Source organism: Armigeres subalbatus, chromosome 3 (assembly GCF_024139115.2).
Source record: "Armigeres subalbatus isolate Guangzhou_Male chromosome 3, GZ_Asu_2, whole genome shotgun sequence".
NCBI lineage: Eukaryota > Metazoa > Arthropoda > Insecta > Diptera > Culicidae > Armigeres > Armigeres subalbatus.
Genome location: NC_085141.1, coordinates 122197724 through 122223025, shown reverse-complemented (window position 1 = coordinate 122223025; position 25302 = coordinate 122197724). Strand labels below are relative to the sequence as shown.

At 39.9% G+C, this 25302-nt stretch overlaps 1 protein-coding gene across 1 annotated transcript in view; it reads left to right on the top strand.

Moving 5' to 3' along the window:
• LOC134228000 (coiled-coil domain-containing protein 149) overlaps window positions 1-12109 on the top strand; it is a 28160-nt gene extending 16051 nt beyond the window's left edge. Inside the window, exons 4-5 of the mRNA XM_062709755.1 lie at window positions 11196-11340; window positions 11444-12109. Of these exons, the coding sequence (XP_062565739.1) occupies window positions 11196-11340; window positions 11444-11957 (659 nt within the window). The 3' untranslated portion in view covers window positions 11958-12109. The remainder of the gene's footprint in view (window positions 1-11195; window positions 11341-11443) is intronic.
• Window positions 12110-25302: the final 13193 nt, after the last annotated feature.

Below are 25302 nucleotides of genomic sequence, written 5' to 3'. Positions count from 1 at the left end.
GTTCGAAGGAAAGCTTGAGTGGATTTTCGAAAAGTATTCCTAAACGAATTTCTGAGAGAATTGCTAAAGGAATGTCTGAAGGAGTTTCTAAAAGAATTTCTTAAGGAACTTCAAGGATTTTTCGAAGGAATTTACATTTAAATATTAAATGGAATTTCTTTTAAAAAAATGCCTAGATTTCTCAAGGATTTTTTCCGGGAATTCCGCCAGGATTTAGAAAAATTGGCAAAATCATTTTTAAGCATATATTTGGCGAAAACAAACCAATTCGAGGGAAAATATATAGTTTGGTGGGACGCGTGCACTATTGTGTCCCAGTTGAACTCCGTCAGTATAATTTCTTTAAGCAATGATGTATATGTAATAAAATGTTTATTAAATGTTTTAGCTGTGTTATGAATTGTGCAGCCAAGAATCCAGAAGACTGGGCTTGCTTGAGCCTTGAAATTAATTACGTTTATGGCAGCGCATTTTCAGTATCTCTCTCTATGTTAAGAGTGTACGGTAATTCAATATAATGGTCCTTCAAGCCAGATTATTGGAAAACTGTATGTTTCGAAGGACCAAATATTGGGTAGCCGGCTTGCCTTCTTCGTTTTCAATCAGTGGGACCTTTCTTCACTGACTTTCAACTGGTTGAGGGGAAACTTAAATTCCAGAGATTGCACACACGGCTGTTCAAACTAAGCATCAGAATTGGAACACATGAGCAAGAGTATTATTTGAGAATTTAAATAGAATGTTCGAATTCACTGAATGAATTGGTTATTTGTAAAAAGCTTCATGGATCATACACAAGAATTATTTTCAATGTGATTCTTTACTGAACTTTAGGCAGTGGCAATCTCGGTCAACGATGGACCATAAAAAAATTCAAGATTTCTTTCATAATGGAAAGGAAAGGGAGCTTCAAATGGAAGCTTGACAGAAGTTCTTTCGATTCAAATCGTAATGAAAATTGCCCACGGCTTGCTTTTTAAAATCCACTTCTACATTTTTTTTTTATTTCTGCCGTATCTCAGTGGAACTATCAATTCTATACTTTTGCTTTTATTCTATTATGAAAATGTACTGAGTTTGGAAGATGATATATATTAGTTTTTCCATATCTTTGTTAAGTGTGGTTAACCTTATGCAGAAGTAGTCTAAACACCCCATAAATCAATCATCTTTCATTTAAAAAATAATTAATGTTATCTCCCCTTAACCTTTCGGAGACCAATAGAACATAACATTCAATAAATATTTAACGGTCTTCCTCTCTAAATAGAAACCCATATATCAGGAACTTACATATTTTTTATTCAATTTGAACTTAATTTTAAACCACGTCAATTGAAACCACACCAATTGAAACTTAAAGTGTGCTAGTAAAAAAATTCGCAGATTTCGGCAGAAATTTTCAAACTTCCGTATTTTTTATTTCCGTAGATCTGACATCGCTGCTCCGATGTGCTTATTCAAAGCTGGACCTTTGCCATGGAACAAAAGATATTTTAGTTACTAGATAAAGATTGTCGCTTCGGTTCCCTTTGTTCTGCTGTCCGAAACATGTGTGGTACATACCTGTCAAATCGTATGGATTTTCCTTATTTGACATTTAGCTCCCCTATCCTCGCCAGCAAAAGATGTTCCGGACAGCGACGACAGCGACAATCTTTATCTAGTAACTAAAATATTTTTTCATGGAACGCTTTGTTCCAGTCTCTTTTCTCTTTCTGTTTTGCTCCGATCGCGCATGCGCTGTTTGGAAAAGGTACCAACTCTGTAGGCACCAAACCACGTGGATGACAAGCTAGGGGTCGTACACTTATTACGTAAGCAATTTTTCTGGGTTTTCCGAAACCCCCTCCCCCTATGTAAGATTTTTTTCTTACAAATGATTTTTTATTTATATGGAGCGTAAGATATTGACCGACCCCTCCTCCCTCCATAAGTGCTTACGTAATATGTGTACGGCCCCCTACGCCATCTTTGTCACATCTTTCCTGAGTCACCAATACGAGTGCACTGCGAATGCAATATAAACAGTTCTGACGGTGAAAATGATATAAAACGAACAAAGGCATAGATAGTACCTTGTGCAAGTAGCATTCTGAATTATTGAGCAAATAAGTTGAACATTCTTAAGTTTGAAGCATGGAATCGAGTGTAAAATAGTTTTAATTTATAGATCGCTAATTTTTTTTTTCTATTTTCACATGATTGTATCATGTTGCATTATTGAGCATAGGCGTAACTAGAATCTCGGTCTAGGGGGGGCCATGGCACCAGCTGGTGGGATTGCAATAGAAATTGTTTGACTAAGTTTATCGCTCATTCGTCCTAGAACTAACATAAAAAAAATCGCGAATAATACAATTGATTTCCAATGATGCTGTGATTGCTTCAAAACGCAGTGTCTGTGTCAACTTGTCTTCTCCATGTTACTAAATGTGGATAAGTGTGTAATCTAAGATTCAAGAATCTTCTTCGAATTATCTATAAATAAAATTCGATAGCTAGTGGATTACGACTGTGAAATTTGTAACTTAATTTTCGGATTGGCTTTCAGTCACGGGTAATAGCGTTGACAATTTTACTTCATCGCCGACGTTTCGATCCGGGATGGGATCTTCTTCAGGGCCTGGGGTTTATTATGACAAAATTTAAATTAACAAACTCAATCTACAATCTTTCTCACAAACTTACTCGATGGCAGTCAATTTGTTAATTACCGCTACTTTCTTACGGAGATTTGTCCTGTTCGGTCTCATGAATAATGTTTCTGGCCTCACTGTAGGAATAATAACTATTGCAATAAAATGTTTAGTCTGGCTAAAAATGCCTCACTTGACAAAAAATGGATCTCTTTAAATTTGTTCACTTTTTTCACACACAATATGGGGTGTTTTACAGCCGGAGGATGGGCATTTACTGTGGGTTATGTGTATTGGTTGGAGGATGGGTGGCTGGATATGTTTGTGTTGATTAAGTGGTGTAATCATTGTCGATAGGTTGTCTACTACAGAAACGGTTTGACGACGAAATCCTCTCATCTCTCATGTGTTGGATTGTGGCAAGAAGATTGGCGTACTCACAGCTGAGATTATTGGTGTCTGTCCGACGGTTGACGGTATTGGGTGTAGCAGCGAAGTGGCACTTCTCCAACACTTGCAAAGCTTGCTGTTTATAGGTGATATTTACAATGGACGGGTTGTTGATATTGAAGCTGTGTTGGTGGGTGATACAGTGGTCTATTAGAGCGGTTTTCTCCTTGAGTTCTTGTATTTGGGGATCGGTGTATGCGTTTCCAGTTTGAAGCATCTTCTCTAGCATGTTAACATGGGATTGGTGTCCATACATACGAGTGCGGAGCTTATTTGTAGTCATTCCTATATATTTGTAGTGGCAGTCTTGACAGTCAATCCTGTATACGACGTTGCTCTTGTTCAGGTCTGATACAGGGTCTTTTGCCGTTTTATAGAGTTGTCCTACTGTGTTCTTGTTACTGTAAGAGATGCCCATAGCGGTGTTGTTATTTCGTAATATCTTCTTGATCGCGGGTGTCAGCTCATTGATGTAGGGGATGGACCTGTATGTATCGGGTTTTTGGATCGGGTTTTGATGGGGTGATTGGTGTAGCATTCTATTGATCAGAGCGCTGGGGTAATCATTCTTGCGAAGGTAATTATGGATGAGTTCATCTTGCTGTTCTTTGGACTTAACTGTGCTCAAAGAGCGAACTCGGTCAATGAAATTGTTAAGTACTGATAGTTTCTGTTCAAAAGAGTGGAAGGAAAAATAATTTAGGATCCTCCCCGATGATATTGGTTTGGCATACCAATCTGTTTTTACACTTCCGCCTTCTTGTCTGATGACTAACAAGTCTAAGAAGGGTAGCTTCCTCTCCTCTTCGACTTCGCAAGTAAACTTTATGGTGTCGTTTTGTGCGTTGAAAACTGACAGAACTTGATTAATTTGATCTTTGTGCAGAACAAGAAAAAGATCATCCACATAGGGCAAATGATCCGATAGTTGTTGGTGTACCTATAGTTGCGGTATTGTATTCTACGCAGAAAATACGAATTAATCGCAGCAACCCACATTGTTGTTCAATAACATTACGTGTCATAACACAAATCTTCAGAAAACATCTTCGGAATTACTCGAAACTGGTAAAGTATCATTAATTTTCATTAGTATTTGATTACCTTTGTACCAATAGTTGCGGTAGCGTTCCTATAGTTGCGAGTCCCATATGAAAACAATGGGATTCGCAACTATGGGAACAAAAATTAATAAATATCGCAACTATTGGCACAGTGTACCAGTAATTGGAGGTATACTTTTAGAGCACAGCGACGAATTTTACTGTAATGGAAACACTATGGATGTAAAATAGACGCCAAGAGCTACCGGATGCATCCTTGAGGTAAGCTTGATAATTCATATATTGTGTGAAATTAAGTGAATAGTGTTGAGACTGGCTTAGTTCCTCCACTATTGGGTCTTTGACCCTATTTCTTTATGAATTGGGGAGGAATACCTGCTTGCATAATTGCCTTGGTAATCAAGTTCTCCATGACAATATCTGCTAGAATAGGAGAAAGTGGGCTGCCCATTGCCGTACCCGATATTTGGTGGTAGAATTTCCCACGGAAGCAGAAAAATTATTTTTCCTTCCACTCTATTGAACAGCAACTATCAGTACTTAATAATTTCATTGACCGAGTTCGCTCTTTGAGCACAGTTAAGACCAAAGAACAGCAAGATGAACTCATCCATAATTACCTTCGCAAGAATGATTACCCCAGCACTCTGATCAATAGAATGCTACACCAATCACCCCATCAAAACCCGATCCAAAAACCCGATACATACAGGTCCATCCCCTACATCAATGAGCTGACACCCGCGATCAAGAAGATATTACGAAATAACAACACCGCTATGGGCATCTCTTACAGTAACAAGAACACAGTAGGACAACTCTATAAAACGGCAAAAGACCCTGTATCAGACCTGAACAAGAGCAACGTCGTATACAGGATTGACTGTCAAGACTGCCACTACAAATATATAGGAATGACTACAAATAAGCTCCGCACTCGTATGTATGGACACCAATCCCATGTTAACATGCTAGAGAAGATGCTTCAAACTGGAAACGCATACACCGATCCCCAAATACAAGAACTCAAGGAGAAAACCGCTCTAATAGATCACTGTATCACCCACCAACACCGCTTCAATATCAACAACCCGTCCATCATGGACATCACCTATAAACAGCAAGCTTTGCAAGTGTTGGAGATGTGCCACATCGCTACTACACCCAACACCGTCAATCGTCGGACAGACACCGATAATCTCAGCTGTGCGTACGCCAATCTTCTCGCTACAATCCAACACATGAGAGAAGAGAGGATTTCGTCGTCAACCCGTTTTTGTAGTACACAACCTGCCGACAATGATTACCCCACTCAATCAACACAATCATATCCAGCCACCCATCCACCACCCAATACACATAACCCACAGTAATCGCCCATCCTCCGGCTGCAAAACACCCACTATAGTGTGTGACAAAAGATAGTGAACAAATTCGAAAAGTGATCTATATTTTTGTCAAGTAAGGCATTTTTAGTCAGACTCAACATTTTATTGCAATAGTTATTATTCCTACAGTGAGGCCAGAAACATTATTCATGAGACCGAACAGGACAAATCTCCGTAAGAAAGTAGCGGTAATTAACAAATTGACTGCCATCGAGTAAGTTTGTGAGAAAGATTGTAGATTGAGTTTGTTAATTTAAATTTTGTCATAATAAACCCCAGGCCCTGAAGAAGATCCCATCCCGGATCGAAACGTCGGCGATGAAGTAAAATTGTCAACGCTATTACCCGTGACTGAAAGCCAATCCGAAAATTAAGTTAAAATTCGATATGAGTATATTTCTGAAAGTTTTCAAGCATTTCCATGATTACTTAATGCATAAAGATCTCGTTTTTTTTAAACTTGAAATTTTTGAAACTCTTTAGATGTGGAATAAATTCCACGAAATTTTGTCATAATCAATATAAGTATTCATGCAATTCCAAAATGTATGCTATGTGCTGAAATAATTAAGTTCCGATGAACACAAATTTGGAATCCTAAAGTGTTTTTTATGAGTCATAAATTCCTTGAGTCATAAAATTATGAGTCATAAATCAAATTCCAGAATAACATAGGGTTTTTGTAGTTACTGACGTTAGGAAGAGGCTTTATTATGGTTTTCTGAATAGGTGAGAGATTTCTCTGCAAAAATCAAAGAGACTTGAGAAGCAACCAAATCGATATGAATTGTGCTGCAAAAGAAATGTTTTCTGATACGAACTGGTTTCTAAATCAATTTTTTTATCCTAAAAACAAATTCTAACTAAAGCAGGCACAAAATAGTTTTCCGATGATCCTTATGAAATCGCCAAAAATTAAATGGAACAAGATCTTTTGAGGATTACAAAATATTTCTTTAATGCAATCTCTGTTGTGAGTTCGAAGGTTGACTAAGTTTTGTACGAATACTTGCAATAGAATGGGTTGTTGATTGTTCTGTCATTGTAACAAAAGATTCTTAAGTTTTATAATTTTATATCTTTCTGTGCCAGAATTATATAGCGAGAGCAAAAAGCTCCATAGGAATTTGATCAACTGTTTTGCGGCATACCTTGCGATTAACTCGAAGATTTTCGAAAGAATGGTCGTTCGAAATTTCATTGACCGGATTTGTGTACATGTGCTCATTTTGATGTAGTTGCTTCAGTCTTTTTGAAGCGGATGGTAGTTTAATAGAACAGAAATATTTATATCTTAATACAATTATGTTTTTATGTTTCTGCGACCAGGATACTAGTCAAACAAATGCAGAACAAATTTATTGTTTTAAGCTAGCAACTGAATTAGAAGCGGCATTGATTTTAGCTTAAAAATCGAGAAAATGTTCCCGGGGTCCAACTTAAATTATTTCGATGCTTTGCATGGAACAAATGGTCATAGATGTGATAACGCAACAAAAAATATGTTTATAGAATTCATAATCAAAATTAAGAAAAATGTAGGAAATATGTAAATGAAATAAAAACTGAATTACTTTTCAAAATTTTCTGGGGGGGGGCCAAAAGTAGGTCTGGGGGGCCAGCCCCCCCGGCCCCCTTATTTACGCCAATGTTATTGAGTGGTTTGGGCGTTTTACATCATATTCTCCTGTAAAAACATAAACATTCAAAATTCGCGCTATTGCGGAATTAAACAGTATTGGTGTAATTTGACACTGGGGGATAAATTCATCCCCCACAAAAGAACGAACAGGCAAACCTGTCAAAATCCATAGTAAAAAAATTGGATGTCGGTCCTCTGCACCAAACCGATGTGCTTTTCTACACCAAACCAAACCAAACCCCCGTGCACCAAACCGTGCACTGCCAACGAAGAACGATTTGACTACATAGGGACACGGTAGGTATTTCCGTCCATCGTCATAGGGGCTAAAACCATCGAAAGCAACATACATTTGCTTGAGCTCCACTATAGCAGAACGTATCTCCTGAGCTTAAGATTTGATACGAATGAGTTTGTCACAAAAGTGTCTCTTTTATTGGTTTTCGAGACTATGACGAAAAGACGAAAATACCTGCCTTAACCCTATACCACAGACAAACAGACATAAAACTCATGACATTCTCATCGTTCACTGATTTACTGGTTAATTAAAATAATTATTAGTTAGCCAATCGGTCACAAGTGGCGCGCGTATCGGATTTGCTCGAGTTTGACGTTTGCTCACTACCGCCATCTGGTTCGTGATTTGCCTAACTGAGTGAAAACAACAGATGTCGTTAGTGTTTGTACGACGATGAATTTGATGAGTGAATATTCAATGTGTTATGTCTGTTTGTCTGTGTCTATACATCGCCGATTGCGGTTAGAGGAAATGACCTACACATACAAAATAATGCGAGTATGATGCATGGCAAACCGTTCTCGCCTGAAAGTGCACGTGTTGGACAACATGTGGCGGTACATCGTTTCGGTATCGTAGAGTAAAATGTAACGCGCCCCCATCGCAGCATTTCAGTTGCCTGCCTCATATTGTCTATCCGGAATAAATTTATACCGCTTTTTATACCGAAGTTGGATTTTTCTCCAGATACAGGCAACTTTCCCAACTACGGAAGTAGTGCGCTGGATTCGCCTAAAGATGCGCTAAACAACGCATCAATTAGTTTGACAAATAAAACTTCGGAAGAAAGTTCGGTTCGGAAGTCTCTACTTCCGAATTCTAACTTGGTGCTACGCCGGCAATATCACATGCCACCTATAAATAGCTGTGCAGATTTTACGATTATGTTTTCATTAATCGTCAAATTAGTATACAAAACATATTATAAATGCACATAACCACCGGGCAGAAGCCATTGACAGACTAGCAAGAGATAAAAGAACAGACAACAATATCAAAAGTTTGCACCGAAATTTCACTTAAATATCAAGATATGCTATGGATAAGAACAAACCAATGGCACATGATAGTGGTCACTTTTTATAAATAGCATAACATGATCTCCTCATGATTTTGTAGTGCGAGCGAAATACGTATATTGTCGTTTAAGCTTTTGTCTCTTATACTGCCTATTGCATATTTGTAACATTCGACAAAAGTAGGCATGGGAGAAATGGAACGATGAAGTTTGTGATACGCATAAGTAATGAGTATGCAAATCTCAATGAATTTCTAAAAATTCCTCAAAATTGCTCAAGCACTTTATCCAGTTGAAATCTTTGGTAGAAACATTTCCATTACTTGGTATTAGAATGCAAACTAATTGCGAACATTTTCGTACATAGCGCATGGCGTACCGACAATAAAGTTTTTCAGTGTTACGGTTTGCTTAATTCGGTTCACTTTGCTTAATATTACAAAACAACTTGGGATTTTTTCGAGTTTTTTGGAACAAACTTTCTTATTTCACCTTGTCAACTGGAAGAATTATTAATTTGGAGATGATTCATGGGTTTATCTCAAAATCGACTGAAATGCAAATGTTACGAATATGCGATCATGGGCAGTATATCAATCATATGTAAACTATAAAAAATCTAAGCGGCATATTAGAAGAATTTTTGAAAGTTTTTAAGGAATACTTCGAAGAATTTTCCTGCTCAACACAGAATAATTTCCAGGTGAAATCTATGAAGTAAAGTAATGAAATTCACTACATCTTTCTGGAGAAATTCAAGGGATTCTTTCGGTAAAGCCTTGCAAATACAATACGGAAAAATTCTCTAAAAAAGAAACAAGTGAACTTGCACAAAGCTGCTATACAAAGAAATAAGCAAAATTACTTTTAGTATACCCGGCCTTCCTTCGTAGACTAACGCTGACTTTTCTGAAACACCTCCCCCACTTAAGAAGACTCTTGGAGCCAAGGGTTGCTTTGTAACCGCGCGTCTTACCGCACGGCTAAGGAGGGCCCCAACGGGAGGGCCCCAGTGACGTCACTATTTGGGTTGCATAAGATCAGCGGGAGATTGAAAGAGACAACTAGTGGCAGGCAGCGCTGATCTGCGCCACCTTAGTAAAGTCTAGCTCATTGATTTGGAGCCACACAAACTCTGATGATGATGATACCATGTTCCCTTTATTTGTATTGTAGATCCAGTTGAAACCCGAACTGAGCTCTCGCGACAATCGCATTTTCTCTCATTTTTGGATGTCGCAACTGCATCGCGAGTAGTGTGCATCTATGCCATAGCCGTGCGCCATCCTGCGCACCACCCGCGATGCAGTTGCGACACTTGGAAATGGGAGAAAATGCGATTGTCGCGGGAGCTCAGTTCGGTTTTCAACTGGATCTACAATAATCAACGAAAAATCAGACTTGCGATATGATTCTACTTATGCATCGCGAATGTTGTTAAGTTGTGTTAAAAGTTTCTTTCTGAAATAAAATCTATGGCGATCATGTTCCTTAATGGTCTTCTGGTTTTGAGAAAAGTATGCCTTTGTATATTTCAATATGGTATTGTGAATGTGTAGCGTGTACTGCGATTTGATTTTTAAAAACGACATTAAAACATGTCTCTTGGATTGTTTGCTCAAATAATAATAGAGAAGGAGGGGCAATATGCCCTAGCTAAGCAAAGACTGCTTTAATTTCTTAGCTGTAAGGATTTTCATGGGTATTTCTACCTTATTCAACAGTTAAACAATATAGCTAGCTGATGCCAATGAAAAATTGTAGAAAATCTCATAATATCATATTTCAAAAAAGTGTGATATTTCGTTGCCCGAAAACTCATGAGGCAAAACGCCTTCTAGCTGGCACTCGTTGGCGAATCAGCATTCTGGTATGGATAGTGCGTGGAGACGCGTAGTACATTGTAGGTTAGTCCCCCTAGGGCGTTTTGCCTCGCCGAAATGTTAGATGTTTCAACAAAATGTGGAAAATTTCGGTTTTTCCAACCTTCCTATCTTTTATTTTGACACTTTTTTTTGCCTAACCTACATAATTTTTGGTCTAGTTTTATTACGGCCATGCCAAATACGGTAAATATAAGGGAATACCTAAAAGGCGTTTTGCCCCGAGGGGCGTTTTGGGGCCTCTTCCCCTATGTTAAACTACACCAAAACAACAGTTCTTACATACTAAAAAGGCTGGTGATTTCCAATACAGAAATAAATACTCAGCTTCTTACGATTCGTTTAACGGGTCGTAGTCATATTACGTAAGCATTTTTTTGGGTTTTTATTTATATAGTGCGTAATAAAACGACGAAGCCACACCCAACACTTCAGGGGCTTACGTAATATGTGTATGGTCCCTAAGAAGCATGCTATATTGTAAGGGTTTTACACAACGATTATAAAAATATCAACAAGCTTTGTAGATTTTATCCTTTATCTAGTTAGTTCATATATTCATACTTTCACTACTCAAAATGTTATTTGTTTCATATTCAGGAATTGTATTAAATACCGTAAATACCGATTTAGGTAACACACACGTAACAAATACTATTGATAACCAAACCATAACATGTTTTAAATAGGAATTCAAAAAATCACGCCTCATTCTCGTCCACTTATCACATCTTTGAACTGTATTACGCAATGTCCTTCGGTTGAAATTTGATTCAATTGAAATAACATTTCCTTTTCAACTCTTAACAGTGAAAGATCTTCTGGAACGCGGAACCGTGGAAGAGCTACCCCTCAAAGCCGCCACCATATCGGAGCTGAAGTCGCTTTGCCTAGCTCTGCTGGACAACGTGAACGACAAAAGTTTAGCTTTGTCGCACCAGAAGAAAACCAACAAGTGAGTATACGTTTTCAATTCGCACCTAGCGATGACCATCGTTCTTCCAAATAACACCTACATACTTATTTTTCCCTTGTTTTTCTATTTTATTTTGTTTCAGACTACTGGCTGCCAAAATAACCGAACTGGAGCAGCGGATACTCGCTTTAACTGGGTCAAATGAAGTGGCTGCGACATCCAGCTTTTCGCCATCCCAGATTCTTTTGAACGGGTACACTTCGGCGACCGTCGATTTGGATCTGAGCGAAGAGCTCAAGCAACTTAAGATTGGAAACCATTCCGAGCTCAGTGACAATAGCGCCGAAGGCGCTGGAGGTAGTGGACAAGCCGAAGGAGCCAGCACAAACACCTCTCAAGGCCTAGCGGCCGAATTGCTCTCGTCCGAATCGAACAAAAGTCTTCCTAGCTGCTCGGAAATTGGTGCACACGATTACGAACGGGAGTCTTCATCCGATTTGACGTCCAATGCGGAAGAAGGTACCGGAATCTTGTTGGAACCCTATATCAAGGCCAGTCGCAGTGGATCTACGGACAGTAAGCTTCCCGAGCTGCCACCGGAGATCGCCGAACTTGTGCGGCAATTATCAGATAGTATGGACGATAGTGCTAATTGAGAGCGGATGGATTTAATTAACACTTCTGATCATCTTGAGGCTTCATTCAAGCACCGACTTACTTCATCTTTTTCAAAGTAATTGTGACGAGTATATTCACCATTCACCGGACACGTGTAAAATACACAAAAATAAATATTAGAAAGAACTGATTAATCCACCTCTCGATGGTGGTGCCTTTCTTATACATTAGAAGATAAAGAAAAAAGTACATGGGAGAGATGAATAATAGTTTTTCAATCACACATCGTGCCGTCATGATCGTTGGTCCTGCTATTGGCTAGTGTTATATCGATTCCCGAGCAGCACACATGTAGCACAAAAGTTTCTGTGACCCATATGCAACCATATTTAGTCACTTTTGAGTTATTGCAACCAAATAGGCCTGGATTGTGCTGCTGGGGTTGTTTGATTGTACTTTTGGCGGTATAACTGGTCGCAGCACACTGAAACATGAGTTAGAGCTTGAGTAATGTGTACTAGAATCGGAAGTGAAAAATATTGACAAAATCCTTTGCGATTATGTTATCAGATTACATACTGGTTTTGGTAGTGTATACGACGCCGTAACCATAATGATCCTCTCTAATGCTACGAATGAGTTGTATCTAGAGATGTCCGATTATCGATCGATTAATCGATTAGTTGCTCAAAAAATCGAGCGATTTTGAATCGATTAAACGGTGTTTAATAATCTACATAATCGATTATTTGCCCTCGATTATTGAAACCCAATCGCTGGGATTTCAGAAAGAAGATGGGAAAGTAAACAAACTGGGTAACGACACGGGATGAGTGCACCGTCAACGTACCAATATATGAGAGCATTGCAAGACAAAATTTTCAAAACGACTTATCTGCTTTTGTAAACAAAGATTCAAACGACGATTTGACGAATCTGATAGCTCTCCCACGCAAACCAACACCACCAATAGGTAGGTGAAGGTTTCCGCTACCTGTTGATGGTGTTGGTTTGCGTGGGAGAGCTATCAGATTCGTCAAATCGTCGTTTGAATCTTTGTTTACAAAAGCAGATAAGTCGTTTTGAAAATTTTGTCTTGATTGTTTACTTTTTTTTACCCGCGTTCAGTTACGGCTTGACTTCTCATGAGGGTCAATTCAGTTTCAGTTCAGTGCAGAGTGCATGAGCAGTCACTTTCTGTAATTTTAGTTTTCAGATCTAGTGTTTCCGTTGGTCGTTGTTTCTATTTGGATCTGCATACTGCATGCACTGCTGCTACTGCAGAACACGGAGAAATGGGAAGACCCAGAAATGGGTGTTTTTTCACCCATCTTGGAGATAACTGGACTAACCCATAAGGTGAGTAAAGAGCCCTTACCCATAAGTGGGTAGGAGGTTTGTACGTCAAAAGTGATGTTTACTTTGTACCCACCTTCTCAAAAGCAAAATCGATCCAGATGGGTGAAAAATACCCATTCGGCCAAATGATTTAGCGGTTCTGAGGTTCTGAGGTGTACCAAATATTGAATCGATATATTAAAAGAAACTGCTACGGGCATTCCTCCAGGAACTCTTCCTTAAACTCCTCCGGGATAACTTCCAGGACTTTTTCCGGGAATACCTCTATAAATTCAATAGCGAAATCCTCTAGAATTACATTTTGGAATTCTTTCCGCAATTATTTCAGAATATCCTTCAAGAATTCCTCTAGAAATTTCTTTAGGAATTTCTCCAAGAATTCGTCCAAGTATTTCCCCGGAAATTCTTCTCTTCCTTCAAGAATTTCTCCGGGATTTTTTCCGCGAAATTGTCTTAGAATTCTTTCCGGACTTCACTCGGAATTTACTCCAGAATTTCATTCGGAAATTAATGTTAGAGTTCCTCCTGGATATCTTCCAAGAGTTCCTCCAAGAACTTCTTCAAAACAAACAAAGGACAGCAATTCATCTGGGGATACTTTCTAGATTTCATCTGGTAATTTCTGCATTAAGGTATTTTTTCGGGAATTCCTTCTGATATTTCTCCAGAAATTCCTTCTCCAATAATTATTTCAGTACTACATTGTGAGAATTCCTTTGGAAGTGCTTGTGGGAGTTCCTCCGGGAGCTCCCCCAGGAGTTTTTCCAAAAGTTCCTCTAGTAATCTCTCCAGGAACTTCACAGGGGATTCTTTGAGGATATTTGGCAGGAATTTCAAGGGAAATGGGATTTCGGAAGTTCCTCTAGAAATTCAACTCCGGGTATTCCATCGGCTGTTCCTCTGAAAATTTCTCCGGGAGTTCCACTAGTAGTTCCTCCGGAAATTCATTCAGACTTACGTTCAGGAGTTCATTAAGGCTTTTTTTTTGGGAATTTATCTACAAATTCCTTCAGAAGTTCCTCGGAAAATTTCTCTGGGAGCTTCTCCGGGAGGTCCTTTAAGAATTCTTCCAGGAGTTTGTCCTGGAATCCAGAAGTTCTTACGAGAGTTCCTCCAGGATTTCCTCCGGAAATTCTTCCTGTAGTTCTTCAATAAGTTCATCTAGAAGTTCCTCTGGCAGTTCTTCCGAAAATTCCTCTGATACTTTCTCCGGGAATTCCTACAGAAATTCCTCTGGGAGTTCCTCCGGAAATTACTCTGGGAGTTCCTTCTCAAATGAGCTGCCGGTGAAACTCCCGGAGAAATGCTCATAAAAACTGCTGGTGGATCTCCCGGAAGACGTAGGAACTGCCGGAGGAGCTCCGGTAAGAACTCCCGTAGGAATTTCAGGAGAAACTCCTAAAAGAATTCCTAGAGGACCTCCCGGAGGAACTCCCAGAAAAACTATCGGAAAAAACTTCGGGAGGAATTTTCAGCTAATTTTCTGAAGAAAGCCTAAATGATTTCTCGAAAAAAGCCTGAATGATCTCCTGGAAGAGCTACTGGTGGAACACCCGGAGGAATTTCTAAAGAAACTCCCGGGAGAATTTTTAAATGAACCTTCGGAGGAGCTGCCAGTGAATCTACCAGAAGACTTCTCGGGAAAATCTTGGAGAATTCATCTTATAGACAAATCTCATCTAGCTGAAACCTTTGTAGGGGTATGTAGCAGGACCATCATCATCATCAGAGGACCTCCCGGAGAATTCCTTGAAGAGCTCCCAGAGAAATTCTCGGAGGAGCTTCTGGGGAAATTCTGGAGAAATTCCCGGAAGAATTTTCAGAGAGCCCCCGTAGGAACTGCCGATAGAACTACCGGAATAATTCTCGGAGGAAATCCTGGAGGAATTCTTGGAGGATCTGCCGGTTGAACTCCTGGAAGAATTCCCGGAGGAATTTTCGAAGAAACTCCTGCAGGATGTCCAGTGGAAATCTTGAAGTTTCCACCGGAATTCTTTGGAGGAACTCCTCCAAAAATTCCATTGTTGATTTTATTTTCGGTGTAATTTCTGTATAAATTTTCGGTGGAATTCCTAGAGAAATTCTTTGAAATTTTCACAAGAAATTATTCGAAACTTTCACGGAAAAATATGGAATTTACACAAGAAATTCGAAGATTTTTCACGAAATTCTCAGGAATGTTTAATGGCAATTCTGCGGAATTTCCACGGAATATTCTTAAGAATTCCATGGTGCAATTTTTCAGAAATTGTTATGAGAAACAGCAAGAAAGAATTATCTGAAGAATTACCTACAGAACGTATAAAGAAGTTCGTAGAGGATTTCTTGTAGTAAATAATGGTGGAATTTTCGGTCATTTCCCGGCGAAATTTATGGTGGAATTCCTGAAGACATTGCCGAAGAAATTGCTGGAGGCATTCCTGAAGAATCCGGGCGTGAATGCGTCACGTTTATTGGCATTACGTTTTAGTACAAAACGCTGCCGCGCAACGCGCTGTTGAGATTCAGCCTTTACTGTTGGTTGTGGATTTGGTTTCAAAGTGTTTGGAGCTTAGAAGGAAAAAGTAACAAGCACTAATATTCATGTGTTTTTTTATAAAACTACTATAAAACTACGATTCAGAAGACCTAAAAAATTTGCCCCCCCCCCTAATCGAAATCCTGGCAAAGTAATTCATTACACCCAGCTCAGTATTTTGAAGATTTTCTCTCCTGTTTTTCATAATAAGCAATACAAATTGTTTATCGAGGATTTAAACAAAGATAACGTCTGTTCCCTGTTATTGTGTGTCTTTTTTCTCCGATTGCCTGTAATTAAATTGAAATAGGAGGGTAATTCGCCAAATGGTGAACGGTTAATTTTTTCGCCTATTGTTGAACGCACGTGCATTTCTTCTGGGAGTTCAACAATAGGCGACATAATTAGCCGTTCAACATTTGACGGTTTCCCCTATTCGTTTTAAATGAATACTTGAAGGTGAAAAAGTGAAAAAACTACAGGAGGTGAATGCAGAGACCAGCATTCGGAACGTAGAGGAGCATGGAGAGCAGGACAGGTCGGACGATGTATGGGCCATTCACGACACAATGGTAACCGAAGTGAGCCGAGTACATGTGCCCGACAGTGCTGGAGGAATACCAGTTGAATTAAGGCAATATTTAAGCACAGCATTGGAACCTAGAACCTGCGATCCTTTAATCGTTTGGAAGACCATGGAGCACCAATACCCAAACTTATACAAAGTAGCAATGAAATATTTGGTTATTTCGGCTACCTCGGTTCCGTCCGAACGATTATTCTCGCGTGCTGGTCAAATTATTACAAAGACTCGTAATCGTTTGTCGGGTCCGAATTTAGATAAAGTTCTGTTTCTCGATTCAGTTGATGAGAGTTTGTGGTAAATCCATTCATACGTCACTTTGATTCAAACCCTTTTTTTATACAATCAGTTCAATTGTATTGTCAATTAATGAATTTCGATTAAATATGAATTTCTAAAGGCCTTATCTAAATATTTTATTTTATATGACACAAGAAACCATAAATTCATGTTTTTAAAACTGTTTTAGCTTATTTTAAAGAAAATACATTAATCGATTAGATCGATTAATCGATTAATTGTGGTAGATTAATCGAACCAATCGATTTACCTTAAAAAAATGATCGATTACTGAGTAATCGATTAATTGAAAAAATCAGACATCCCTATTTGCTATCAAACATAAATTAGAAGGGTAGTGTACCATACACTACCGCTCGACGTAAACTACGTAAAACCTCTTAGTGCAATGAAAATCGTAATAGCATGTAAAATTAGGTTGTATACATGACACAATCTCAAATTTTAACCAAAAAATATGTGAAGTGTAAAATATTTACGTTAAAAACAGATCGTAATCTGTTCTCTGCATAAATTTCGTACTCTTCAACAGAAAAATGGAAAACATGTATGTATTTCAACCACAACTGTGTGGTCGTCTTCAGTGTCTTTTACTTGACTCGACACTCGAAGTTGAGTCAAGTACAAGACACTGAATACGACCACACAGTTGTGGTTGAAATACGTATCTGAAAAGATATCGAAATAATTGGTGGAATAAAATGGTGGTTACTTAACTCGTCTTAGACGGTTACTTGGCACGGCAAATGATGGGTAAAGTGTGCCATTGGTACTTCGCGTACCTAAAGGAATAAAATAGACCCCATCTCGCGGTCCTTAGCCTCTTACCAAGCAACTCCTATCCCTACCTCCCCGCGGAGCTGGCCGGGATACGAGCAACCTTAGGGAAGATCGGGTAACCAACCCCGGTGGGAACTATGGTCGTATGCTGACAGGGAAGGGGGGGTTTGCTCCTCTCCGGAGGTGCACATCTTATTGAGCGTCTGTTCTCCATGTCAGGATCGGTTCACAACATCGTCTGTTCTCCATGTTAGGGGCGGCTGATCATCGTCCGAGTGCCAGCGAGGGACTCTAAGTGAAACTGTGCACCATGGTCCACCGGAAATAAGGAGGAATGATCCTCCGGAAATTTAGGGGGTTTGGTGTCAGGCCCTGCAAGCCAGCCAAAAAAAACTCATGCAACGAACAATCAACAAGAAAGTGTACTGGTGGTTTCTATCTAATATCCGACATATTTTGGCGACGGAGGATAAATCTAAGCGATCTCGGTTTTCTGTGGCGGAAAAAAAATTATTTGGAAGTCAGTGAGCGTGTTTTCGAAATTCAAAAGCTATTTTTTCGGGAACGATCAACTAAGAGTGTGCAGAATCAAAGGCTAAATCTAAGCGTAAGTAGCATGACGTGAACATATACTGGGTGACGTGCCTGGAAGAAATACACTTGGCTTGTTATTTTGCTAAAATGTTGTAAAAGCGTGATTATTCAAAAGTCTCCAGTTGAAAAGGGAAATGGCGGATATGGCGTAGCCCCCAGTCCAAAAAAAACGTAACGAATTGTGAAGGTATTAGTTAACTCAGTGCTATACAAGTGTGGTACGGCAGGTCTAACGAACACATACATGGAAGCATTAGTAACCAGAATATGGCTTTGGTGTAGTGGTGATGGAAAAATCTGTGGATGTACATAACGATTCGTGCATGATAGTCAAGGTTGTGTATCGGTTGCAAAAGAGGAAAGAATAAGCAAGCTGCTATGTGCTGATGGAGTTTTGGGATCAAGTGAGGAAAAAATAAATAAAGAGGGATACAGTGTTGCGGGGTGGTTACGTGCGCAGTTGGCTTATCTTGGTGGACCTGGTTTACAAGGATTATTGAGACATCTTCCGGGAGTCGAAAAGGTGCCACATGTTGCAATTGACCCCCCGTATTACGACGTGGCTGTCCAATGCCTTGATGACTATTTTAAGCCTTTCCGACGCAAAACTTCTGAACGCCACTTGTTCCACCAAATCAGCCAAAACTCAGGAGAACGTTTCACTGAATTTGTGATGCGTCTCCGGAAGCAGATTTCAAGATGCTGTTATGATGCTTCGTTGATCGAAGAGCTTATCGCTGACCGGATAACGCAAGGATGTAGCTCGGAGGAATTGAGAACTAAATTACTTCAGAAAGATAGGAATTTGGAGGAAATCATCGCATTGGGAACGAGTTTGGCGGAGTCTACTCAGAAATCCACAGACCTGAGCCGATATCCTACACTGAGGAAGGACCAGCAAGAGATAAACATAGTTCGTCATACCTATCGAGGGTATTCGGAGGATCAGCGAAATTTCAGGCCGGAAAGGCGAGACAAGAGAGCTTTCCAACCAAGGTTCCCGCGGAACCACTCGAATGATCGGTTCATCTGTTACAGTTGCGGCAAACGTATTTAAGGTAGGCGGAGTGGAAATACCTGTAGGATCGAATCATCTGCATTAACTAGTAGCCGCCAGTCTACTGTATGTATATATATAGATATCCCAGTCAACTGGCAACCCAGCCAATCGGAAGAGAACCATCACCACAATCAGCGAGACAGAACGTGTGTGACTATCAAACGTGTCGGACGTGATCCGCGGTCGTTAGTAGCGAGTCGGTGAAATATTGTATGTGACGATCGGAGTAAATATAATTAGTTAATATAGTGAAAGTGTTTGTGGTTCTTTTACTAAATTGAGAGAATATCCCCCAGGATCTAACAACCTGGCGACGAGAATAAATTAAGGTAAGCGTGATAAAAATTTTCCTCTTGGAAAATTGGAATTGGCTGTAAAGAACACGAGGTTAAAAATGGCCGATAGTGATATGACGTGCATTTCAATAAATCTAATGGAAAGTAGTGCAGATACTGAGGATTATTTGTAGTGGAAACTATCGACTTGCATGTTGAATACTGTTACATGGTGAATCATAGGTGAAATTATAATGGTTTGTCGAATTGAAAAACGATACATTCCGCAGTAGATTGGGACACAAAATGGAGTCTGAAAATTCATGATCAATACATGTGTGAGTGGAGATAAGTGTCGAACGGACCACAGCGTACATGAGCTTCTGTGGTAATTGTATCAACGAACAGAGCAGGAGGGCGAGCTTTCTGAAAAAAAAGACTGTTGATTGAGAGCGTTGAGCAAGGTAGAAGAAAGGGAGAAATGTGAAACGAGAAAAATTGTAGTGGTTTGAAATAATGATGACTCTGGCTGTCATAGTAAACGTTGGCGGTATGCATTGTGGATTAAATGTCTTTGTGTGGGTTGAATACTGGATTTCTTTTACTAGCTGTAAAAAAAAGAAGTATTGCAATGTTTCTATGAAGTTGTGAAACTGTATCCATTAGACCTGTAGCGTCTAGAGGAGGTGCAAGCGGAATACGAAAGAAATGGCACCGGGTGAAAAAAAAAATGTTTGCGTATATCCTTTGATACCAGTAGCGACCAAAGGAGGTGAGGAGAAACATAGATGAGATGAATTGATTACGGTGAATTAGTGTATCTTTTGACCAGGAGCGATCAAAGGAGGTGAAGATGGATATAAAACAAATGTTTTGATTTCGTTGAATGCGTATAGCTTTTGACCGGTAGCGATTAAAGGAGCTGAGGATAAACAGAAAACAGATTAATTGATTTCGATAAATGAGTGTATCTTTTGACCAGTAGCGATCAAAGGAGGTGAGGATAAAATAACGATGAGAACTTTTCTTATGGTGAATTCGTGCATCTTTTGACCAGTAGCGATCAAAAGAGGTGAGCATGAATTGTTTCTAAAATGATTCTCGTTTGTTGAAAGTGATAATGGGTAACTTTGTAATGTGTTTTCTTGGCTTGGACAAATTACATATATTCGTAACAATTGTTGAAAGTAATATTGAGTCAACTTATTCATCAAAGGTAAGTGAATAAATAGTACATGCTGTTTTTTGAAGGATTGATTTCGCCGAAGTTTTATTCAATTAAATTTTGAATGTTTTATATACTATGATTTATATACCGTTGCAAAACTACGACATATTAGTTCAAATTGGAATAAATGCACGCACACAAAGTACATAGTTTTGTGTTTCCGTTAGCCATTATTGAAATGCACTGTTATAGCAAATGGGTAATGTGGGAAAAAAAATAAATAAAAATAAATTAATAACTTTACAGATGGAGGAAGCTAGACCAATTCCGACCTTCAGATGTGAATCTATGGAAAAACATAAGCTATCTCGAGAGTGGGAATCATGGAAGGGCTCGCTGGAGTGCTATTTTGATGCCTACTCCATCACAGATCAACGTATAATGAAAGCTAAACTACTTCATTTGGGTGGAGTAGAGCTCCAAAGAGTGTTTCGCAGTCTTCCAGATCACGACAAATTTCCTGTTGTAGCTCTGGAACCGAAATTCTATGATATGGCTATTGACATTTTGGATGGTTACTTTCAACCGGGAAAACAAGATGTAATTGAAAGACGAAAACTTCGTCAATTGAAACAGGAAACCGGCGAAAAGTTTTCTCACTATTTGATACGCCTTCGGCAACAAGCGGCTAATTGCGGATTTGATAAATATCATGCAGAAGTAGCAGATATTTTACGAGAAATTTATCTTGTTGATATAATTGTTGAGAATTGTCGCTCGGAAGAACTGCGTAGAAGTATCTTGAAAAAAGATCGGAATCTCACTGAGATTGAGGAAATCGCCGCGTGCATTGAAGGAACGGAACAACAATTGAGGGACTTGAAGGAATCAAGTATGCATGAAACAAGAGTGTACGAAGTTCAAGGAACACGGATGTCTTTCCGAGGAAAACACCGAACAACCGAAATCAATTCAGCACAAAATTTTCCAGGCAAACAGGAAAGTTGGATGAACATAGCTTGCTTTGCGTGTGGTAAATCCGGTCATGTGTCAAAGTCGCCTAATTGTCCTGCCAGAGGGCGTACCTGTCGCCGGTGCAAGGGATTGGGTCACTATGAAGCCACGTGTCGAAAACGGAAAGCCGAAAGGTTTACATCAAAGCCCAAAAAGGTGTTCAACGTGGAAAACAAAGACGGCAACACCAATTCGGTGGTCGAAAAGCCTGAGAGTACTCCTGTTGAAGAGGAGAAAGTTTATTATGCTTTCTATGGAGGGAATGAAACCAATCTATTGCCTGGAATTGTCGGTGGTGTTTCTATCGATCTATTGGTTGATTCCGGTGCAGACGTAAATCTGATTACGCTGGATACCTGGGAAACAATGAAACAAAAGAAAGCCTACATCATCAAGTCTGTAAAGGGATGTTCTAAAGTATTGAAAGGATACGGGAGCAACAAACCATTGTCGGTGATAGGATCATTTGTCGCGGAAATAACCATAGGATCAAAAACAGTGACCGATGAGTTTTATGTGGTTAAGGGCGGACAGAAGGACTTGCTGGGAGATTCAACTGCAAAACGGCTTGGAGTTCTGAAAATTGGTCTGGATGTAAACGTTGTTGATTCTCCGGTTAAACCATTTACCAAAATTACTGAAGTACAGGCCCATATTCGTATCAATCCGCAGTACAAGCCAATCTTTCAGCCTTTGCGTCGTGTTCCCATTCCCATGGAGGAGGCGGTTAGCAAGAAGCTAGATCAGCTCCTGGCACGCGATATCATATAAGTGAAAAAAGGTCCAGCAACTTGGGTATCGCCATTGGTTATCGTTGGAAAGGCGTCCGGCGAACCCCGTGTCTGCTTGGATTTAAGAAGAGTAAACGAGGCCGTGATGCGTGAACGTTTTCCCATGCCCGCGGTAGAAGAATACTTGGCACGGATTGGTAAAGCTAAAGTTTGAAGCAAGTTGGATATACGGGAAGCATTTCACCAGGTGGAACTAGCTGAGGAGTCGAGGGACGTTACCACGTTCATTACCAGCCGGGGTCTCTTTCGCTTCAAGCGACTGCCGTTTGATTGGTCACGGCACCTGAAATTTTCCAACGCGTGATGGAAGAAATGTTGTCAGGATGTGATGGTTGCTACTGGTACTTAGACGACGTGATAATCGAAGGGGAGACGCAGGAATGTCATGATATTAATCTGAAGAAGGTACTGAATAGACTGAAAGAGCGACAGGTAGAATTGAACTGGGAGAAATGTAAATTTAGTGTCACAGAATTGGATTTTTTGGGCCATCACATTTCACAAAACGGCATAAGTCCTTCTCAAGCTAAAATTGATTCGGTGTTATCATTTCGGAAGCCAACTACAGAAGCTGAAGTTAGAAGCTTTCTGGGCTTAGCAAACTACATGAACAAGTATATCCCAAATCTGGCTACCATGGCAGAACCGCTAAGGAAGCTAATACAGAAGAATGTATCATTTGAATGGGGGCAAACACAAAATGAATCATTTGAAACGATCAAAATGCACTAGCCGCAGCTACGAAGCTAGGTTTCTTCAATCCTAAAGACCACACAGCTGTGATGGCAGATGCAAGTCCGTCGGGATTGGGCGCTGTCTTGACCCAAACAAATTCGTTAGGAGAATCACGAATTATTTGCAATGCATCGAAATCACTGACAGACACGGAACGAAGATATTGCCAGACAGAAAAGGAGGCCTTAGCTCTGGTATGGAGTGTAGAGCGTTTCCGGATGTATTTGTATGGCAGAGAGTTTGATCTAATCACGGATTGCAAAGCCTTGGAATTTTTGTTTACTCCACGATCAAAACCTTGCGCGCGTATTGAGAGGTGGGTACTAAGACTCCAAGCTTTTGATTATCATATTGTGCACATACCAGGTTATCAAAACGTAGCAGATGCACTGTCTCGGTTAGGATCTTTAAAGCCCATCCCTTTCGATGCGGATGAGGAATTATGTATCCGGGAAGTAGCTGAAACTGCAGCGGCGTCTTTTGCACTCAAATGGGAAAGAATCGAAGAAGAAAGTAGAAAGGATCAAGAAATCATGGAGTTGATTCAAATGATACAAAATGATGATCAAGATAGTTTGCCCTTATCATACAAAGTAATTTCCAATGAGCTTTGTATTGTCGGTGATGTACTACTTCGAGTGGACAGGGTAATAATTCCGAAAATTCTGCGAGAACATGTTTTAAGATTGGCACACGAGGGGCACCCTGGTATGCGAATGATGAAGAGTCACTTAAGAACCAATGTATGGTGGCCTCAGATGGATCAACAGGTAGAAATGTTCGTTAGACAATGTAAAGGCTGTGCTTTGGTTGCTGCTCCAAACCCACCAGAACCAGTAATTAGAAAAGAGCTTCCTGTGCAGCCTTGGCTTGACGTTGCCGCTGATTTTCTTGGACCCTTGCCAGAAGGACAATATTTACTGGTCGTAATAGACTACTACAGTCGATTTATGGAAGTCAGCGAAATGCACTCAATTACTGCTAATGACACTATAAGTGAACTTGCAATCATTTTTAGTAGATATGGCCTGCCAATGACCTTGAGAGTTGACAACGGACCGCAACTAAATGAGAATTGCGAAGAATTTCGAGAATTTTGCGAAGCACACGGGATTAGGTTGGTCAATACTATACCGTTTTGGCCCGCGATGAATGGTGAGGTGGAACGCCAAAACAGATCTCTTCTCAAAAGATTGAGGATTGCGCAACAGTTGGGGAAAGATTGGAGAGTAGAGATGCGTCAATATCTTTTGACTTATCATTCTACGGCTCACACTACAACTGGGAAGTCCCCAGCTGAGCTCATGCTTGGCAGGAAAATAAGAACTAAGCTGCCTCAAGTTCCTCCATGTCGTATGGAAGATGAAGAAATTAGAGACCGTGACACCATTATGAAGGAGAAGGGAAGGATTTACGCAGATGCAAAAAGGAAAGCTAAAGAGAGTGATATTAGGGAAGGCGATCGAGTGATCGCTAAGCGAATGAGGAAAGATAACAAACTTGATACCCCCTTCTCGCCAGAAGAATTTCAGGTTATTAAGAAAACGGGAGCTGATACGGTTATTCGATCTTTTGAAACTGGAAAGCAATACAGAAGAAATGTGGTACACCTAAAAAGACTAGAATCAGCAGAAGTTGCGAATTCGAGTGTTGATATGAATAAGGAAACACAGAAGGAATCAGATACAATGGGTGAGTCATCAAGAAGAGAAACGGCTACTGAAGATTTACAAGTAAGAAAAACGTCTAGAGAACGAGGTGAACCGAAACGATTCAAGGACTTTATTCCATACTAATAATCTAAAAAGAGGGGAGGATTGTAGGATCGAATCATCTGCATTAACTAGTAGCCGCCAGTCTACTGTATGTATATATATAGATATCCCAGTCAACTGGCAACCCAGCCAATCGGAAGAGAACCATCACCACAATCAGCGAGACAGAACGTGTGTGACTATCAAACGTGTCGGACGTGATCCGCGGTCGTTAGTAGCGAGTCGGTGAAATATTGTATGTGACGATCGGAGTAAATATAATTAGTTAATATAGTGAAAGTGTTTGTGGTTCTTTTACTAAATTGAGAGAATATCCCCCAGGATCTAACAATACCGATGACCATTGACTCGGGTGCGGACGCCAATATCATCAATCAAGATACTTGGAATCAGATGAAGGAGGCAGGTGTGCACGTTGTAAACATGTCGTC